The 22410-nt window shown below is 42.9% G+C and overlaps 1 protein-coding gene across 1 annotated transcript in view; it reads left to right on the top strand.

Moving 5' to 3' along the window:
* Nucleotides 1-4447: 4447 nt before the first annotated feature.
* The window catches only part of NDUFAF1 (NADH:ubiquinone oxidoreductase complex assembly factor 1), a 75932-nt gene continuing 57969 nt past the window's right edge, over nucleotides 4448-22410 (top strand). Inside the window, exons 1-2 of the mRNA XM_078659619.1 lie at nucleotides 4448-4575; nucleotides 13052-13672. Coding sequence (XP_078515745.1) covers nucleotides 13160-13672 — 513 coding nt within the window. The 5' untranslated portion in view covers nucleotides 4448-4575; nucleotides 13052-13159. The remainder of the gene's footprint in view (nucleotides 4576-13051; nucleotides 13673-22410) is intronic.

Below are 22410 nucleotides of genomic sequence, written 5' to 3'. Positions count from 1 at the left end.
GGCTTGGGGACGTAGGTGCACCTCAGGTCCTCTTCTCCACAGCTCAGGGCAGAGTATTCAGGGATGCCTTTTGAGGTCGGATTTCACCTTACCGGGTCACTCGCGGTTGGGGTGGTTTCTCTGTGCAGAGGCTGCAGACGACATAGGGGAGTCCTGGAGGGGTCAACCCACGGTGTACTCAGACTCTGGAGCGCTGGGAAACCTCGCTGGGACTTGTGGCCCCTCAGACTTGGGCCGTAAGCGTCGGGTGCATTGGTGGTTCCAGGCGTCGAGTTTCTTTGTCCTCAGCAGGCTCGTAGTCTTTCTTTGGTGGTTCTTTTGAACAGAGCAGCCGTTCACAGAAGAGCCGGTCTTTGTTGAAGGCAGTCATTCCTCCCAGGGGTTCTGGAGGTCGTTGGCTGCAGGACAAGGTGACTTTTGGACTTTTGGCACAGGATCTCTGGAAACTGCAGACAGGCCGGTAGGGCTGGGGCCAAGTCAGTTCTTCTCTGCAGTCTTCTTTCGCCCTTCTTCTTCATAGGTTGTGAGAATCTGTCTTCTTGGTGCAGGGCTGTCCCCTTAATACTGTATTTCGGGGGAGTTTTAGGGGGTCGCGAGGTCAGTAGCCAATGGGCTACTGACCTTAGGGTGACTACACCGTTGGTGTACTCACCCAACATAGGGGAGTGGGCACAATCCCTAATCCTGATTGGAGAGTGCCTGCCATCTGCAAGATGGCGGCACTGAAGGGTGGGTTTCACTTCGACTCCCCCACCTGAGGGGTGGGGTGGGCAGAGGTGGGCACACCTTCTGGGCTGTGCTAATTGTTCCCGCCTGTCTTCCCACCGAAAAGGAGGGGAGACAGGAAGGGGGCCTGCTCCTGATAGCAGGAGAGGCTGAGGGTCGCATTACAAAGGCGGCAAGGCCTTTGCAGCTCCCCTGCCACAGTTGGCTCTTCCTGACCTGGGGGAGGTGTGAACACCTCCGCCCAGGAAAGGCTTTGTTTCTGGGCTCAGGGAGCGAAAGCTACCACTCCAAGGGTCCAGAAACATGCCTTGTGGTGGCAGGCTGCTGTATACCAGTGAGGTAATCCACCAGGGGCTGGTCGTTTTTCAGGGGACAACTCCAAGATGCCCTCTGAATGCATTGTATAATAAATCCCACACTGACATCAGTGTGGGTTTATTATGTTGAGAAGTTTGCTACCAAACTTTCTAGAATTCAGTAAAGCCCTTATCGTGATGTGGAGTTCGTAATGACAAACTCCCAGACCATATACTGTTTATGGCTTTACTGCACTTACAATGTCTAAGAATAGACTTAGACACTGTAGGGGTACAGTGTTCATGCAACTGTACCCTCACCAGTGGTGTAGCGCACCCAGATAGAGGGGTGTTTTACCTATACCATAGGTTGTGGGTTGCATGCATGGCACACAGGAATGTATGCCATGTCTACTTTTCCCTTTTCTATGCACCATAACACACAGCCTGCAATGGCAGTATGTGGGTGTTGAGGTACAAGACCTCTAAGGGTGGCACAATGTGTGCTGCACCCCTTAGAGGTCTTCCCTGGTCACAGTGCCCTTGGTACCCATGGTACCTTTTACAAGGGACTTACGTGTGGCCAGAGAGGTGCCAACTAGGGGTACAAAGGTACAGTTTTGGGCAAGAACACAGGCCTTGTGAACCTGATTGGCAGGGACCCAGAGCACATCAAGCCAAAGTGCATCAGTAATCTGGCAAAAAGTGTGGGTGAGGATTACTGCAACAGAAACCCAGCTTCCTACACGGCGTGCCGAATACCAAGGCTGCCTACGCTTAATTTTACATCAGGCCTCCTTCTGCCACCACCCTACATTTCCTGTATCTTTATCCTTAACTGGTAGGTTCTTTTTATGTCGAGCCTAGGCAGCGCTTGCGTTGTCTGGAAGACCTGTTGTAATGACTATAGTAGTGTAATCCCGCCTGCTGCTTGCCCTTGGTTCACTCCTGCCTCACTCTTTTTTGCTGGCTCCCCATTGGTTGGTGCTCCCAATACATCACTTCCATTTCTCCCTCGGCAGCACTGACCAACTACTGTGTCCTTGCCCTGTAAGTGTGTATGTGTGCATTTATGGACTTCTTGTTCTGTTTTCCTTGGTTTCTGTTTGATTTGAGCAGCTTGTTACCGATGGGAGGTGGTCTGTCTACTGTGTGCTTGTTATATCGCAATAGGTCTTGCCTTTGTGATAGTTTAAGCTATTGGCATTGTAAATGACAATGCCTTTTATTTATCTGTTTTGATAATTAACACATAAATAAAAGGCATTGTTATTTAAAATGCCAATAGCTCAAACTTGCGTTAATACGAGACTTATTGCATTGCAAAGGCTTGTCTAATCTCTGCTTTTTCCCCTGTTAGGTTTCACCTCAACGAAAGTCCCTAGTAAGTTTTGTGATTTGGGCTTAATTCTGGCCAAACGAGAACTCACCTTGCATTGGAAGTCGCGCCGTGGCCCTAGTTATGCGCGGTGGAAGGCGGGCCTCCTGCGCTGGGCGCATGCTGAGAGCTCTCTCCGGCTGCAACAAGCCAGGCGACTAGATAACGACAAGGCAATGGAAGTGGCTAGGGCATGGGAGGCATTGGTGACAGATTTGCAGCGACCGGCGGATGGTTCGAGTGAAGAGGAGGAGGATGTGCCATAGAGATGGGGGCTGGATGGGTAGCCCGCTCTTGCAGCGGACTGGTTCTTAGCGCAGGACTGGTGGGCGCACGCGGACGTTGTCCCACTAGAATTATTGGATAAGATGGAGCACGTTGTTCGAAGGGGGGTACTCATGGTTGTTGCATTTGTATGAATTGAGCGGGGCGCACTGACAGGGGTGGGGAGGGTCGTTGGGGGAGGGCAAAAGGGGTTTAATGCATAAAATGCATGAATATAACTGATTGTGTTGTATTTCGGAACAGACAAATATATCTGTACTGCAGTACAGGACGTTCCCTTTGATTAAAATGCCAATAAAAAATATATTTACAAAAAAAATAGGTTTCACCTCAAGGCAGTGCAAGCACTCGCTATTGCAAGATCTGTTGTTAGCCTACAGTGGGCTTAGAGCCCAACTACTGTATACCATTGGTTGGCTTCATTGTTACTCTCATATGCTTGTTTCGTATTTGTTAGTTTGTGTAGTATTTCCAATTTCATCTAGTGCTTGTCCTTCCCTGGATCATAGACTCATTACTTCTGTCCTTACACTGCTCTCTTTTCAAGCACTACTTTTTTATTTTTATTTAAGCATTCCGCAAGATTGCGTTTTGCAGCTGTCACCCTCATTACTTCCCTCCACGCCATCTGCTTCTATGTTCCTCTCTTTCTTTCGCCTGTGTGCTTCTCCCACATCCACCCACGTTGCTTTATAACTTTTGTGCTTCTCCTCGATAATTTCATGGTTAGCCCCCTGCTCACCACTTTACTTTCCCTCATTTCCTTTCCCCACCCTTCCCCTCCATGTTGCATCCCCCCTCCCCCATGGTGCTTCTGCCACCTTGTCCCCCATGTATCTTCCTCTCCCTCATCACCTGTGCTAAATGCACCCGTTGCCTCTCTCCGTGTTGCTTCCCCAACCTGCTTTAAAATAAGTCTAATTCACACATTTGTTTCTTTATAGTTACTTATCCAACTCAGCTGAGTAACAGAAAAAATTGCAGCTGTGTCATTTTGTGGGTGAGCGCACACATGGTGCATGCCTGGTGTGTGCACCTACAAAACCACGAGGGCGGCTCATCAAAGTTTTAAAAGAAAATCTTAACCCATGCTGCACAGCATGGGGATACTGTACAGCATTCATAAAAACGTTCTTCTTCCAACTGTAGCATACAGTTTGGTGCAGTGGATCAACCCCCTTCAACCATTGGCTAACTTCTGTGTGAGGGACAGCAGTAAGGAGGACATCCGCACACAAAGTAGTTCTCTTGAGCACCAGGGACCACTATGGAAATTATTTCTCATAAGAACTAAAAATATTTAGCATTTAGGCAATTTTATTTTAGATTTAACAAGAGCCTAGCAGCTTCCCCAACCAATAATGTTTTGCAAGAACTATGACAAAACAAGCATTGATAAAGCCAAAAGACAAGCAGCTAATACCAAAACTACTGACTTTGCCAAAACTTGTTATGTGTGAATTTCTTTCATTACATGATTTCATTACAAAGCTATGACGGAGTCAGACCTAGAAAGAATATTGTTTCGCCAAATGCCTTGCTTGCTTTGTGCAGGAAAGTCTATTTAATATGCTATTCATTTGTATTTGTAGAGAAAAGGCAACACTATCTCTCCTGCAATGCTCAAATAAGTTGCAGTGCTGACAAAGCTCAATTGATGTAAACTAGCTTCCTGTCCCTTCCAAGATGGATACCAAGGTTTACCAAACACAAGTTATAGTCCCTTTTCTATTATCATGATATTGGCAGTAGTCAAGCGCCACCTTGAGTCCCGTTTCTATCACCGTTAAAGTACTGTCAGGTTTGAGGCTGACGTTGAAGTGCTTTTATTCAGCTGATACCGGCTTCTGTGCTGCAAGTAATGCTTAAGGATGAAACTGCGCGCTGCAGGTAATACTTTACATTGAAAAGGATTTGTGAGTGTTCCATCAAGTTCTCCAAATAACACTTCTTCATTTCTTTTAGAGACTTATTTTTCTTTCACGTTATGAACCTCGGCACGTAAATCTCGCTTGACTAAAATTCAGGTGTAGTGAAAAATACCCCTCATGAAATGGGGCGGCTTAGTTGCAAGGGCATAGGAAGCCACTAAACCTCGAAAGGAGGGGCGAGGGTTGAAATTGACAGAAAAGGGCATACTCTGCATTGGCTCTTACGAGCCGTGCCATCAAAAGATGTAAATGGGAGAACACATGTTACGAACAAGTATGATAAAGACTTCAAGATGAAAAAAAGAGTGTCGTCATTCATCCATGCCTTTATAAAGAACGCGCAGTTACATTACTGAACCGTGGGACAGTTATAGAAAGCAATATTTAAAAAAAAAAATGAAATATTCAAGAATACCCACATGCCCTGATGAAGTTGCAATGAGGAACCCAAGATGTGTCAATTTTCTTTATATTGTTATTAAATGTAAAGCAGGGCTATTTTATTTTAGCCATATATGTGACATTTAGATGATAGGACATAGATTTTATTTTTGCTGAATTACTGTAGTGTAGCTTGGAACTGAATCGTTAAGTGTTGGACTTGGCCCTCTCTGCAGGGTCATCGCCAAATCTTTAGCCTTCACCCTCAGGTTTTCCGAACCAGTTTTTGGAGGCTTTTAGGACTCTGCGCACTTTACCAATGCTAAAAAGGGCACTTCAAAATCTGGTGGGGAATAATGTCCCCGGCATCATCCTCCTCCATTCCAAAATCTAGAAGGGGGGGCAGACAGTGTGCAACCCCCTGCTGATGAGCTTAACTCGGTCAAGGGAAGCTGGATAAACTATTTCCTGCAAAGTAGATGTGTGACCATATCTCCATTAGAATAAGGTAGGGTGGGTGTGCTTGCAAGCACCCCCAGACTGTATTGAAGGGCACATTTGGTACCCTCCTTGCATAAACCAGTTTTGCCCAGTTTAGGAGCCCTTGGCTCCTGCGCCAAACCACTCAAAGGACCGGGGGTGTCCAGCTGGACAGCTGCTTCCTAGGGAGATGCAGAGAGCTCCTCCAGGGGGCCACTTGATTCTGCCATCTTGAATCTTGGCCCCTGAGAGCATCTGACTGGCTAAGCCAGGTCAGTAGCATCCCTGACCCCACCCTCCATTGACAGGTGGGTCACCACAAAGAGGTCCTTCCCCTTTCTATGGTTACTTAAAGGCTCTCCTGAGCGTAGGTCCTTAGATTCGTCCCGGTAACAACTTCAAGATCCGACTGCTTGTTGTCTGAAAACTTTTAAAGACTCTTCTGCTGGTGGACAACAAAACTCTGTTCTTCAAGCCAGGGCAAGATTGCTCTTGGTGGGAAGATTCCTACTGCATCTTCGTCCCTGTGCTTCTTCAAGTTCTACAACTCTGTGGCTGTGCATCGTCCAAGTCACCAAAGACTGTGCCTTCATCCAAGCCAGATGGAATCTCACTTGAAGTGAAGGAGCCACTTCCCTAGGCACCTCTATGCGAGGACCGGTTTGCTTATCCTGTTGTGCCACGTACATCGCCCAGCTCTGTAACACAGGTTGTTGTTTGTTGGTTCTCCAGAGGCCAGACCAGTCTTCCTTGCAACTTGGCCGACTGTAATCACTCTTCAGCTGATGTGAACTGCCTCCCTGTGCACTGCATCTGTTTGCTGTTGCCAAGGCTTACTGGCTCTGTTCCTGGAAGATCTTCAAGCAGCCCCAGCCTATAGCATCCAGCATCGCACATCTCCAAGAACAACGTCCTGCCTGCATCCTCTGCATTGTGGGCCTTCATCTCCTGTGTGCTGCTGAGGCTTCCCTTCAACTCCCTGTGCCTGCTGCCAGAATGTGCATGAGGGGGCCCCGTCGATTCCTGCTGGCTCTCCTGAGTGCTATGGGCCGGCTCTGACTTACCCTTGCTGGGTTAGTCCCACAGACCTTGCTGGTCTGCAACACAGCATCTTCTCCAGCAAACCGTTGTTTAAGTTTGGCAACGCTTGTTGGTGATCCTGCTGGCCACTGACCTTCCTGCATTCGTCAACGGGCGTGGGACAGCTTGTGAATGGCTCCTGCACTCCACAGCTGCTGCGTCAAACTCACTGTGCTACAGCAATATCCTCCAACAAGGGATGGTATTGTGCTACTATGCCTCCTGGTTACCTTTTGGGTGGTTTGGACTCTGTCCCATGTGCTTTCAGGCTCTTCACGTCTGGATTCCACACCTGGGTTCCACTGGCCTGGTCCACGAGACGCTGTAGGTGCTGATTCTCCACGATCTTCCATTGGCCTCTACTTCAATAAGAGGATCACTTTCCGGCTCCTAACCCACGCACACAAAGCACTCTACGAAATCGGACCAGAATGCCTCAACACACGACTGTCCTTCTACACCCCCTCCCGCCAGCTTCGATCTTCCAACCAAGCCCTTGCCACTGTACCTCGCATCAACAAAACCACCATGGGAGGTAGATCCTTCTCCTACCTGGCAGCTAAAACCTGGAACTCACTTCCCACTTACCTTCGCCTTACCCAGAACCACCTAGCATTCAGAAAGCAACTTAAAACGTGGATATTTGACAAGTAATTCCCCACCCCTCCTTAAGCGCCTTGAGACCCTCTGGGTATGTAGTGCGCTATATAAATTATCTGACTTGACTTGACTTGCGGTTCCAACACCACTTCACCCCTATGCACCTGGGCTCCCTGGTGTTGGTATCCATAGGTGAGGTGACTCTCCAATCTTTCTTGATCCAAGTGGTTCCTTTGGGGTCCTCTGTGAAGGGTCCTAGAACTGTAAGAATCCATCCTTGACTAACCCTGTGTTATCCTACGGACGTTTGACTCTGTAGCCACTCTGCACCTGGACCCTTGGGGGCCTTGGCTACTCACCTTCTGTGGTTCTGCGCTTCCCCTGGGGTCCTACATCCTTGGGTATTAGTCCTATTTTGGTACTTACCTCACATACCAGTATTTTAGTATACGGGTTGGCCCCTTGGTACGCTCTATGTGTTTTTCTATGCTACTTACCTATTTCTGACGTATTTCTTGTGTGTATTTGAAATGTCTAGGTAGTAGATATACCTAGTTAATGTCTAGTGTGTGTCTAATAAATACAAAGTAATTTTATACTCACCTGGTGTGGTTCTGTTTTTTTATGTGTAAGCTTGCTGACTGACTATAGTGGTAAACACACCTGCCTTACATCCTACTAAATAAGCCTTAGCTGCTCTCCACAACTACCCCTTGAGAGCTTTGGTTTTCACTGACCTAAACACTATAATTAAGGGTTGTTTTGACTCAGTGCATAGTGCCTCGCCATAGGTGTTCATTATATACTGAGTCAGCCTCCTACCAACCTCTCCCATCCACCCATCTGTATCCTCATCCGTTAACCTCCTATCTAACCGTGTCAGTCCCTGGCAACCGATGGCTTCTGGACTCAGCCACAATGGTAGCTAGAGGACTGTAGGCCATGCAGCCCTATGATTGCAGACTGCCATACTTTCTTGAAACCACCTTCCACCCCCTGCTCCAGCACTGGCTTGTCTGTTGAATCCGTCCTCATTTAACCTCCCCCACCTTTAAATGTACCCCTGGGGAAAATATCACCCACCCTCTCCTGACATCCATCTTGTCTATGTTCCCCATCATATTATTACCAACCCCAGCGGTGCACTTAGACTGAGACCAGAATACCTTTCTATCAATGCAGCGTTCTTTAAGAGACCAATGGCTCATTATTGCTTCACCACTCCCTGTCGAAACCAACTGTGCACTAATCTGCCTGAAACATTTCTCTTATTGATCTGCTTAAAGTTTTTACATTATTCCGCTCCCCCTCATTTTGTGTAATATTCTTGTAATTATATTTGCTTGCTCTCTGGAAATATAACTATCAAAATCGACTTCAGAAATATTTTTCCAGCCTGAATCATAACATAGGGTAAAGGAACCGATGTAACCCTCCGATTATATTGTATGCCATGTTATTGTCACATTTCGAAAACCAAATTTTGTTTATAGAAATATATATATGCAGATGAAGTGAGCAAGGCGGAGGCTTCCGCCGAAACGCGTCTTTTGCAGCATGATGGAATAAATCATCTTTCTTGAGTAGAAATTCACGGTGTCAGTGCCTTCCTTGATCGGTTTGGATGTGGACTGGTAATCAATCTATATATATACATATATATATATATATATATATATATATATATATATATATATATATATATATATATATATATTTTTTTTTTTTTTTTTTTTCGAAGTGTTTAAAACCATTCGGCAAGGATGAGACCAGCTCACAGAAATGACAGTTACTCGACCTGTAGCCAAATTTGCGTCTTCAAACCTTTATTCCTTCATGTACTCCTCAATGGTTTGGGTGCATATGGTAAACTGTTATAGCAGATGATCCTAATTATAAATGAACGGCCATACAAGTAGAATTATCGCTCTGGGCTCATGGAAGAAAAACACAACTCACTTTTATTGCAACAATGTACTGTTAAATAATGTTTCTGTCTCAGAATAGAATACTTCTGCTACTGGCAGGTGGTCTCCTCAATCATAAAAATCAAACCAAGTTTTGATATAGAATCTTCTTTTAATAAAATGAAAATGTGGCTGTATTACTTCTTCGCTGTTAAATTCTGTCTGGTTAACACTTTCTGTCACGCTTAATTGGGGTAGAATGCTGGGATGTATTCAGTCTTCCTTGACTTATAGAAACCCTCCGCTATTTTGTCATTATGATGTAGTAGATAAAATGTGTTGTGTACAATATGAAGATTGGCCCGATTGGTGTTATTTACTGTGTGTTACAGATTTAGGTTTTTTGGTCAATTTTTTTTAAATGAGTTTGAACAGTTGTGCCGGAGTACTAGTGTTATAAATGCTTGGTACATCTATACCTTGTAGTTTAATTACTTATGATAAATATTATATTTTCACTATAAATGTGATTTTTCTATATAAAACTATGTTGTCTGTGTTTATAATGGCAAATGTTGTTCATCTGTTGCTACAAATAGATTGTAAAGTTCTGTTATTGTCTGCACCCTTGATGTCAGGTACAAAACAATCTACAACCGAGTCAAGTTAAAAAAAAGAAAGAGGTATTTTATGGGAAAACATCAGTATTAATTGACACTGGGTACTACTCGGAAACTTACTAAAAGTTTATTCTCTTTTGTTTTTAATACAGTTGTTTTATAAATAATGAGCTGGTACGTCAGTCAGTCAAGTAATTTTTAATCGGTTAATAACCATAAAGATACAAATACACGGTAAAAACATTTCATGACAGACATTTACATACAAAAATAGCCGCAAGAAGTAAACAACCTCAGAGGCAGAATTGATCTTGGCATAATAAAAACACAAAAATGGTTAAAAATACAAAATTTAAATAAAGCCAATAAAATCTGTAAGAAGAAAATGGAATAAAAATACTGATGGCACAAAACCCTTCTTTTTCGGCTTTGCTTTTCAGGGATAGAGCAAAGTTGAACCATCAATGTTTCCTCTTGAATGGTCTGTGGATAGACTCAGATGCACCTACCACAAAAATAACCGAATAGTAGTCCAGTTGTTTTTATAGCTCTGTAAATAAGATACCATAGTTAATCCTGTTAAGTTCTGTTGCTTAGTAATAATGTTGATATAGCTAACTTCAGGAAACCCTTCTAAACAAAGAGCTATATGCAGGCTACAATCAAATTACTCTGGACACGATTAAAGACTACAAAAGCGGAGTTTCAAAGGTGCAGTGTATGGTGGTAGGATGGATTGGTGAACAGCTTAGCAGTAATTATTTTAGGTGCTTTATGGTATTTATGAGGGGCCTGATCTTGGCGGACGGGTTACTCTGTCACAACAGTGATGTGTATCTCGTCCACCAAAATATAAATCCCATTATATCCAATAGGATTTATGTGACTAAGTAACCCGTTCACCAAGATCTAAATCAAGCCCATAGTTTGAATTGATGGAGACCCAGGCTTCTAGCCTCTCAGTGTAAAGGTGGCTGCTTTCCCAGAAAGGTGTGCCGTGTTTGCCTGTTAAGGACCTATTTACACTTGTGAACCTTCCCGCTCATTTTGAGATGTTTAATATTTTATTGTAAATGCTTTTATATAACATATCTTATTTAAACAGAGACAAATCGGATACATTAACGCCACTAAAGATGAAAGGGGAAACAATATTTTTAAATACAGTTTTCAGGGCGCACACTTACAGCAGACAACAATCCGCATACAATTGGAGAGTGTCTGTATGTGGGGAGATGAGACCCTCTGCGTTGATGGTGTTATAGTTAAATCAATAGGAATATATAAAACCAGAGACTCCGTGTCCTAAATTATAAATGGAGGGGCGTAATAATGATACAGCTTTGTTACCCATACGATCGCAGGGTATATAGTAATCCTCACGCCTCTCAGAGATCATCCATGGTGGGTGCCTCCCAGAGTCTGGTTATAAGTTCCTCCCATTGCTGGGTAAGTTCATGTTTAATTATGGGATGTTTAATGATGACCGATTGTGTAGGGATCTTGATTCCCAGACCTATAAGACTTTGTGGTAAATGTCAGGCTGTGTTTTCACTACACTGTTCATAAGTTCAGCTTTGCATTTTCAGACTTCAAAATGACTTTGGCAACTTTGGGGCAACTATTTTGTTACCAGTTCTGCATACAAATCCGAATGCTAGTTTTTACATTATCCTGGCAACAGAACTATAGGAAAAGGCTCAATATGACTAGTCTAATCTATTCATGAACACCTGTCTTGCACAATGTTTCATTTGTAAGCAATCTACTGAAATTCTGGCCCTGGATAGAGTGTCTTCCATTGTGGGTTTTTGCAGGCCAATGCACAGTAGAATTTTTAAAGTTATTTTTATTGATTTTTCACAACAAATATCCCGACATCAAATTGCGAGGCATTGACATTCTCGTGCCGAGCACTGGTTACATAGAATTACAGCAAGCATAGAATTTGCTTCTTATACAAATGTTTTGGCGATAGACCCTGTCCTAGAAGTTCAAGTCTCTACTAAATTGGTTGCAGACTGGGAAATCTGCGTCATTCTCGTTGCACTATTTTTGCCAATTCCCCGAATTCTGCTTTAAAGAGATGGTTTTAGAGGGTGTGGAGCGTAGTCGGTTCAGTCTCCATGTCTGAGGCAAAATCTTCCCCTATCAACATCTTCTCTATTCTGAGAGCACCACCGATTCTACAAGTGATAGGAGCTCAACACCTTGAGACCCTTACGGGTGAGCAGTCGCGCTTTACAACCCACTTGATTGATTGATAGATTGATGAATACGACTTGCTATATGCTCCATTCAGTCCACAATCTCTGAAATCAATGGTTCTTAATTAGCAAAAATTTGTGAAAAACATTCAGAATAGTAGAGATCCTGTATTTCACCAGAGCATCCTCTGTTAATTTATAATTCACACCAAAACCCACTCTTTCAAAATCAATCAAGGTATTTGCCCGAATACGCTTGGGACCAGATGCCCCCACTGGCCTATTTTAGGTTTACGAGTTTGTATTCCCAGTTTTCTAAATTATTTCTCACAGTATCATCTTTCAGCTATGTAGGAAAACTTCTGTTTCAAACTCAGTTTGTGGCCAAACTCTGTCACACAATAGCACACATCAGTGGCTTGATAACAATTTTAGAACTGTGGTCCTAATTAACTCCTCTGTCAGATTACCGCACATTCTGTCCTTGACTATCTACTGCCACGATACAAGCTACCTATTCACCCATGCAGTTGATCCATAATGATTTCTCTTTGACTCTTGATGCAGTTGTACAAAGCAGTGCCTTTGTTCCCATTTTTTAAAAATGTTCTTATTTTCCCTAATGGCGGCCCCCTCCAAATTATATCGCTTGACTTCCTTAAATATGTTACCCTCTGTTGTGTTGGTTCCGCCTCAGCCTCTCTTTGCCTAATGGCAATAGCAAAGCCATCTCTTTAAATCCAAAACTGACTGCTTCCTCTCTTTACTGTGTTTGTTTTGTGTTGTTTGCTCTCTATTATTAATTTGTTGTGATATTGTTCATTACTTGTTAATCCATCACCTGCTTTTTTTGCAATATCTTTATATTGCTGATAATGGGCATCGATTGCTTCAGGTTTTCTGTCTCTTTCCCAAATATGTTACTTCACACTTTATTAATGTGTAGTTTACACCTTTTCTTTGTGGTTGTTGTGATGCCATTTCCTACCTCTGGTCCTTTATTCGTACCAATTACTATCTTGTGCTTTCCGTGGAGTCATGATTATAAAAGTTCATGACTTTTATGTGGCCAAAAACTTCAGTCAGGAAATGTATGTACTAAAGCATGCATGTTGTTCGTATTTTTTTAATATTTCTCCTAATTTTTTTTTAAATTTTAGAACTATGCACGAAAAGGAAACTAGAAGCTAATTGCGGTGTTGCTTCACTGTCTCTGACCCCAGAACGTTTCTCCTACTGCTGACTATTAAAGCATATCGCCACTCAACATGGCCTTGGTGCACACATTTCTAAACAGGCCCTGTATGTTCTTCAGAATCCAGAGGTGGAAACCCCTTTGTCCTTTACTCGGAAATACATCAACCAACTGTACAGTAAGATTGTATCGTGACAACTACCGGAGGCCTGGGGTACCCCCTGATAACACGCCACCTTGGAAAAAGATCAACTTTGACTTCAAAAAGGGTGTAGAAGGGGTGAAGAAACATTTTGGGCTTTTAAAGCAAGAGATTATAGATCATGTGACTGGACCAGATGGCAGGCCCTTGGAAGAATACTTGCTAGAGCAGACTAAAGTCTTATGGGAGTTTCGCAGCCAGCAGGATCTGGAGGAATGGATTGTCTCCTCTGACCAGGAAGTTGGAGGGAAAAGTGAGGCATACTTGAAATTAGGTAGAAATAACCAGACTGCTCTGCTGTATGGTACGCTCAACACAGAAGTCCCCCGGGATGGAGAAACCAGATACAGTGGCTATTGTTCCATGCGTTCCAAACTACCACAGGTAGGCAAAATTACAACTCTTATAAATTTGAACCTAGGCACCTGAGGTTAATCATGGCAGATTTTGAGATCAAAATCGAGTTTTAATATTTTAGTTAATAATTTCAGATGTCATCCCTAATCTATGCCACTGCACCAACTTGTAACTTCCAAAAGGAAGTGGACATATATGTCCATAGTGGTTTCCATCATCTGTTCTCCTTTTCTGTCGACATTTTATATTCATTCTTGCGCAAACCTTTAGCATGTGAAAGTTTACTCATTGTATAATATTGCTATTTGTCAAACACAAAATCACACTGAGCTTAATTAAGTTAGCAGACACCGCATCTCTTTATGTATGTAGACTGTATTTCTATAGCACAAACCTAGTCAAACGGCAGCAGAGCACTGTAAGGTTAGAGTCCATGAATTTGTAGACAGGAAGCTGAGTTGTGGAGAGTTAATGCATTATGATGTAATGTTCTTTCAAGAGATGATATTTTCTTTCCTAACTGGGAGTAGCATTGGTGCAGTCCAGGGAATGCAGAACAATGTCATGCATTCACCCCAGTACAGAGATCTGGGCCTAAATCCATTGTTGGTTTGCACTCCACACCGTCCAGTTCAGACATGGCCATATGCAAATCAGCCTTGACCCTGTGCCTCATGGGAACAGTCCAGCCCGAACTGCCAAGCCATGTCTTCCCTGGACCGGAATCAAGCATCCTAGGACTGGTTTCTGGCTGTCAGCCGTCATCAGCCAGTATAGCTTGACTCCAGTGATCCAGGGAACACATGGCTTGGCAGTTTGGGCTGGACTATTCCCATGAGGCACAGGGTCAAGGCTGATTTGCTTATGGCCATGTCTGAACTGGGGTGGCTTGGTGAGCAAAAAACGATGGATTTAGGCCCAGATCTCTGTACTGGGGTGAATGTATGACATTGTTCTGCATTCTGTCCATCAACTGTTGTTTTTGCACTGGTTTTGGAAGTGACAAGAACCACCAGAGATGGTGAGCTTGTGTGCAAATTGAGCGAGGCTGCTTATTGTGATAGCTGTGTAAAAATGCAGCTGGTTATGAAAGAGGTGCTGGCCGGCAAGTGGACCTACTGGACCCCCTAAGTGGAAAGAGTTGATGTGATCATATTTTCTCAGGCACTGGCTGAGACTTGCTGCAACGTATAGGATACCCCTAAAGGGTGCCATTGTGGAGTCCAGGAGGCCATGGAGTAGGGTATTGCCTCAATTCTAATACAAGAGTACAAGTGCTTAAATAGCAGTTCTGAAATCTATTTCTAAAGGATTGCCTCTGAAATCTAAGTAAGCTGCATTAGAGGCATGAATGTACAGAGACTAAGGGTGAAAGTAATATGGTAAGATTGCTCCCGTTAGTTGTGGCAGATGTAGTTCATATAACTTAATCGTGTCTTGCGTATGGTCCTGCCTGCACAGCTGTGTTCTGAGATCCCTCTTTCATTCCTCATGATATGGGACATTAGGGCAACTGCCCTTTGTTTCTGGAGAAAAGTGGGTAGTGCAATGTTTACATATTTGGGCCCTCTGCCTGATACTCTGCCTCCAGAAAACTAGTATAACACTTAAGAGCTTAAACATTTGTTCAGATTTCCAGGTTGATAATATGGCCTTTTGTGTTCTTAAGAAACACTATACTTAGGGTAGGGTCAGAGGCCACAGTTTAAAGACAAATCGGTATGGATAGCCCCATCTTAAACTTGTAAATACACAGAATATACTGACGTCTCCTGTAGAAGAACACATAAATACTAAACTCTAGAAACACATCAATACTTCATGTGGATTCCCATCAAACACCATACCAGGTGACAAGCTTCATAATCTGGGTATCCTTTATCAGAGCTGATACTCCATTATGGTATTGAAGGAGCTCAAGAATGTAATCAAAGGTATAGATACACATATGAGCAAATGTAATATGGTCAAGTGTATGGGAAAAAGTGCAGTGCAAACAAAAGTGAGTGACTATTAAAATTGAAGCGTAACCAGACCACCAGCTTTATTCATGTCTGATACGATCAAAAATGAAAAACAGTGCAGTGAGACAGTCTTGATAGATGACCGCCCTCTATTAATCAAATGGTCAACATGTTTCAGCACTTGACGGCAAAAATACACCTAGTGCTTTCGTCAGGACCCAGTATGAAACAATGCTACTGCTGAAATGTGAAGAAAAAACACCAATATAAAAGGATACACTGTGGATCAGTATTCTCACAGATCACAATCCTCATCCCTCTTGGAAAATCTAAAGGGAATACAGAAAATAGAAAACCAGAGTCTAGAAGAATAGTACTAATTGTCTTCAGTAACATCTATGTGGCGTAACTCGCCATCAGACTAGCCTTCACAATCAGCTATACATCCCATCAAGCCTTACCTCAAGAGTATGGGAAAAGAACCTCACCCCACCTGGCAACAGCTCAGGACAAAGGAGGCACTGAAGACAATTAGTACTATTCTTCTAGACTCTGTTTTTCTATTTTCTGTATTCCCTTTAGATTTTCCAAGAGGGATGAGGATTGTGATCTGTGAGAATACTGATCCAGTGTATCCTTTTATATTGGTGTTTTTTCTTCACATTTCAGCAGTAGCATTGTTTCATACTGGGTCCTGACGAAAGCACTAGGTGTATTTTTGCCGTCAAGTGCTGAAACATGTTGACCATTTGATTAATAGAGGGCGGTCATCTATCGAGACTGTCTCACTGCACTGTTTTTAATTTTTGATCGTATCAGACATGAATAAAGCTGGTGGTCTGGTTACGCTTCAATTTTAATATTCACTCACTTTTGTTTGCACTGCACTTTTTCCCATACACATGACCATATTACATTTGCTCATATCTGTACCTATAACTTTGTTTACATTCTTGAGCTCCTTCAATACCATAATGGAGTATCACCTCTGCTAAATGATACCCAGATGATGAAGCTTGTCACCTGGTATGGTGTTTGATGGGAATCCACATGAAGTATTGATGTGTTTCTAGAGTTTAGTATTTCTGTGTTCTTCTTTTGTGTTCTTAGTCAGCTGGGTAGCGGAGCACATGTGTTCCTTTGAAGCTTAAGTGCAGCTTAAGTCCCTGAGGCCCCAGAGAAATATATACTGACGAATTAATCCAAGACCCTCAGGTAGCGGCCTATTGGGCTAAGGTCACGAGAACGATATCACAGGTGGTAAAGGAATCTGTAGTACTGGAGCCAAGGCTCTGTCTGTTGAACATCTTACCCATCCGGCCCAGGATTGGGCGACATTGAGTGTAATGTACGGCAAGCGAAATATTGCCAAATATTGGAGGTTCCGGGGGGGGTGCCCACACTTGGAGGCTGGTGCAGAGATCTAGATGCAGCAATGCTTGCGGAGAGAATGGTATATCTGCACAGAGGATCCCCTCGGAAATGGGAAAAAATGTGGGGTGCCTGGAATGAATACAGGGGGTATCTGTGTGATCCGCCAATGGCTGACGGGGAGAGCGACTCTGATCCATAGACGGGAGGCAGTAGGGGCCTATAGAAATGTACCAAAAAAGATGAAAGTATGGCAACTTAATATCTTGCATAATGTACTGATACTGTTTCTTACAATGAACTGTAATAACCAATGTATGCACCGTTTACCTAACAGATGCCCTGTTAATGTTATCAATAAAAACAATTAAAAAAAAAAAAGCACTGAAATCTCTGAGACACCTAGTTCTCTAAAGCCTGCACCTCATTTCAGCTCTTACAAAAAGTGGCAGGAAAGAGAAACAAACAAAACCAAGGTGGCAACTATAATAATAATAATAATCCACATTTGTAAAGCGCACCACCACCCGTAAGGGTCTCTAGGCGCTGGGGGCCGTCGGGAAGATTAAGCAAGATATTGCCCAGAGTCACATGGTGCTGGGCTAATCTGCCGCCGGTGCCGGGGATCGAACCGTGATCCCCAGATTCCGGAGTCAGTCGCCCTAGCCGTGGCGCCACACCTCTTCCACTATATATCATCAGAACTGATTCCCTCGTTGACACTTGTGCCACTGTATGTTTGATGTTGTGGATGGACTGTAGGACTCCAATCCAAACCAACACTCACCAAAGTGTAAGCATATGGCAGCAAGAAGTGGCTTCACATTGCTGACATCTTCAACACTACAAGACTGTCAGAGCTCCCGAGAATGGAAACTGCTTCCTCTTTCAAAGCAGGCGGTAAAAAGACATTTTAAAAATGTGTTTTTTGGAGAGAACGTAGGTGACTGTGAGTATATTGCCTCTGCTCCTAAATCTAAATGTATGAAACTGCTTCAAACCCTGAGAGCACACGGGCACTCTTCCAGAAATCTCTTCCTCAAGAAGCAGTAACACATTTTTGTTTTTTAATCCTCCAAAGGGAGGAATTAGTGTTTACCTCGATCTCTGCTTGAACACTGGTTGCGGTGGGCAGTGCAGGAAACACAGGATGGCACCAGAAGTCTTTAAGCCCAGCTTGGGACACTGCTATCACGTGTGACTTGCCCCCGACACCAAAGAGGCAGGTGAGCTTCTCCAATGGCTCGCCACATTCCTCATTTTCTTTCTCCATGGTGGTATGTTTGGAGACCACAATACTCTAAAAATATCTGTCTAATTCAAGGACTCTGTTTTCGGTTTGTGAGGTATAGTTAAGCGCATTATTTGGACTGTACAACCAAACACTTTAGCTTGCAACCTCAATTGGTCAACATGCCCTGCCTTCAAAAATTGATTCTAATCCCAGCACTATGAGTGAGATGTGAGGCGCACTACAAGAAATGTTCCATTTTAATAGTTAACTTTGAGCAGTTTTGTTAAACGCTTATTCCAAAAGAAATTCAATCACTGTAAGTGAAGATCTTGTTTTCTACATTAAATAACATTTTAATTGTCATTAAATAATATTGAAGTTCATAAATCACACTGAACACTTACCAAAATCAATATCCTCAAAATTTAAATGTCATGCTCTTTTAAATACTACATTATCCTTTATGCATTTTGGGATAATTGTTCCTCTTCATCACTGGATAGTAGACTAATATTGAATGTACTCTTTCCTCATACACTTGTAGAACCTGTAATCCGATTACAACTATCCTAATGCTGCACATCTTTATAACCAGGCAAAACCAGTCATGATTCTAAATCTGTACAAACCTCATGATCCCATCGTGGTTCTCATGTTACATTTCTGAACATGTGCTCCTTGTTTGTGTTCTATCCAGGGAAGGGGAGTGTCTTGATCTGATCGCTGTAGCCAGTCGCATCATTTTATATATGTGTGCAAGCATTACCATGCATGCACGCTCCTACAGCCTGACTTGGATGCCATCTTTTTTTTACGTACTAATTCAAGAAAGTGGATGCCACTTGGATAGGTGGAAAAAAAATAGTTATTAGCGCAACATTAAAATAAAAAAGGACTGTGGGTGTTACGGATATTCGACTGGGGGAAGAGTGAAACATGAGGGGCTGGGAGTGCAGTACTTGGGGATAGAACAAGCAGCACGTAAGGGTGAGAGCTAAATGGTTCCACAGGAGAACCACATGAGTAAGAGAGCAACCCTTAGCAATGGGAGTTTAGAGACAAGAAGCAGAGCATGGGCAACACACATTTGAGAGAGCAACACTGGAGGTGGGGTGGGCTGATATTTTGCTGGAGGAGCAGCAATGGAGTGAGAGGTGAAAAACGTATACACTATCATTGAGTGCTTAATCAGAAATAAAAAAGTTCTCTAAGACTGAGCAGTCAAAGGATACAAGTCAGCAAAGTGACAATGCTCCAGAGGAGGTAGAAAAACAAGAAGAGGGCAAGCCATTGAATAAGAACTAGGCAAATGAGTGACCAAGCCAACCATTAATAAGCAGGATTTAATCCCACAATAATTCAAAATGGGCATTTCACAATCAGACAGCCTGTGCTGTCTGGGAGGTAAGACCTCAAAATCTGTACCACTCCCTGCCATTGTATGCACTTAGATGAAGGTTGAAATGTAATGCTTTCAACCTTTGTAATGTCTAGCAAATACAAGCACAGCAGGGGACCTTCACCGATCGACAAGGAGTCTCCAGCTGAAGGACTACTGGTAATTTCGAACCAATGTGTCGACAAAAATATACTTTATTCCTTGTTCCTGGATTTCAGGCCAGTTTTTAGGGGTTCTAGAAGTGCAGTGGCATAAAGGTAATTTTTTTGTCACTGAAAAAGCAAATGCTCTATAACACTGTAAGCTCACTGACATGCCAAGTAGCTCTCGAAGGATGGGGTGGCACAAAACCCATAATTTAGCAGCACACTAATCATACACAATAATAAAATGACCAAGCAGTGTTAATCTGGAAGTAAAGATAGATGTCTTTTATTACATTACCCCATAAACTGGGAGACTTTCCCTTCCGTGCTTAGCATTTATTTTTATATTTGGGGCAGTTTGTGCTTAAAATGTAGAACAAAAGAGTAATTAAGTATAAGGAGAGGAAGGCAGGGTACAATATATAAAAAAAAATCAGAGAACCTCTCCCTAACATATAATTCTAGAGCGGGTATTACCTCAACTTTCAACAATACATTGTTCCACAAGACATTAATTTATATAAAAAGCGCTTTTTCTTCTTATGTTATACCATTGTACCAATGTAATATATTTTTTGGTATATGTCATTTTGGTCTGTTATGTTTGACAGTATGAAAGTGTATGGTATGAGTGTAGCAGTATGTTTGATGTTGATTGAGTGCATGGTTTGAGTTCCATTGAGAACCCCGGTTTTGAGCTCATACATGAAATTATGTTGACGTTATTTGCTTAACCCCTTCCATGCTCATGGCGAGCTCAGCTCGTCATGTAACGCGGTATTTCGAAAAAAGCCGCACGGCGCAAAAATTACCGCCGCATGCATGCGGTTAAACAAATGAACATTTAAAACATTTTTTTGATAAATAAAACTTTTTATATAAATTAATGTCTTGTGGAACAATGTATTGTTGAAAGTTGAGGTAGTAACCGCTCTACAATTATATGTTCAGGAGAGGTTCTCTGCTTTTTGGCAGTTTGTGCTTAAACCTTCATAACTTTAGTTCCAGAAATGTTGTGCAACCCAAATCTGTGTCCTTTCTTTCCCACATGTTGGGCATTCTAAAAGAACCTAGCGCTTGTAGCTTCCCCTGAATGTAACAACGAAAATGTAGCAAAAGTTTGGTTTCTTTGCAAAATCAGGAAAATGCGCTCTGCAAAAAGTAGTTGTGTTTTTATCTTTCTTCGAGTAGCAACAAAAGTTTTACTGTTATATGATCGTCCTCTTCCCAGCTTTCAGTCACAGACACTGTTGTAAATCAAAAAGAAAAATCATTTGTTGGCAGAGTTTTTGCAGCTTTCCAAGTTATCGTAAATATTTCAAACTTTTGCAGTTTCTACCTACTTGCTGTTTGTGGGAAAAGGAGGTGTGAAACCTATGGGTGAAATCAGAAAGCTGTTTTTGAAAATTAGACAACATTCTGAATTTAGCAAGGGTTCATTAGCGTAATTCGCTCCCGGTTTTCCTTAAGAAACTAATAGTTGACCGTAAAAAAGTAATGAACGTAAGTAAGTAAGTAAGTAAAAACAGAAATAAGTGACTATGTTCATCTGTATTATTTTGCCCCTGTTGCTGATCTACAAACAAAATACACCATTACGTTTGTCAGACACGTTTGGTCACAGGGATACCAACTATGCAGCAATTGGTAAGGTAACATCTTATGAAGGAAAGCATGAAGTAAATTTATACTTTTGAAATGTGCCCAAGATTCTAAGTTAATGAACAGTGTATTTAGGTCTCGCCTACGCCGCGCGCATGCGCAGCATAGGAAAAAGACCTTTTGGAATCGCTTCACTTTTCGGGCTTAAAAACGTGCACGCGTTGCATTGCTTTCAGTGGTGACGCATGCACGTTTGGCGATTCTCTTGCAGGAGCGAGGTTTGGTGCCATGTGTTGGCAATTATCGCTCCGGGTGCTGCTCGCTCCCACAAGGGAAACGCTTTCACTTTTGCCAACAGTACATTTCGGCGCTCGCCCTTCTTCTCTCTCTCTGTCTTCTTTCTCCTTTCGTCCTGACACTTCCCTCATTCCACCCCTTTCCTTTGCTCCTTAATTCCCTGTTCTTCTTCCTTCTATATTTACGGCTCTCCCTGCTATTTACCTGTCCGTCTCCCGGAAGTACTCTTTTGCGCCCAGATATGCCTAAAACGTGGTAGCATTGGCTTACACCCAACTGGCACATTTAGTTTACTTGTAAATCCCTAGTAAAGTGATAATACTTGGACCCAGGGCCTGTAAAATAAATGCTACCAGTGGGCCTGCAGCACTTCTTTTCAGTGGCGTAGCTAAGGGGGGCAGGGGCGGCGGGAGTGGCGTTAGTCGACTACTACCATCCCCACGGCCTTGAGAAGAAGTACGACCCACTTGAGTAGCATTGTAAACATGTCAGGCCTGCCATTTCTGCCTGTATGTGCAGTTTTCAACTGCCATATAGCCCTGGCTAAATAAACCTTTTGCCATGGCTAAACCTTCCTTTTTAATGCATATGTCGCCTCTACAGTAGGCTTTAAATAGCCCAAAGAGCAGTGTGCAATGTATTTAAAAAGGTAAAGGTGGACATGTACTTTTTAACTTTTACTTGTCCAGGAAGTGAAAAACTCTTAAATTCGTTTTTCACTGCTGTTAGGCCTACCTTTCCAATATGATAAC

Source organism: Lissotriton helveticus, chromosome 9 (assembly GCF_964261635.1).
Source record: "Lissotriton helveticus chromosome 9, aLisHel1.1, whole genome shotgun sequence".
NCBI classification, from domain to species: domain Eukaryota; kingdom Metazoa; phylum Chordata; class Amphibia; order Caudata; family Salamandridae; genus Lissotriton; species Lissotriton helveticus.
The sequence above is the reverse complement of the archived record's forward strand: the minus strand, read 5'-3'. Positions and strand labels throughout refer to the sequence as shown.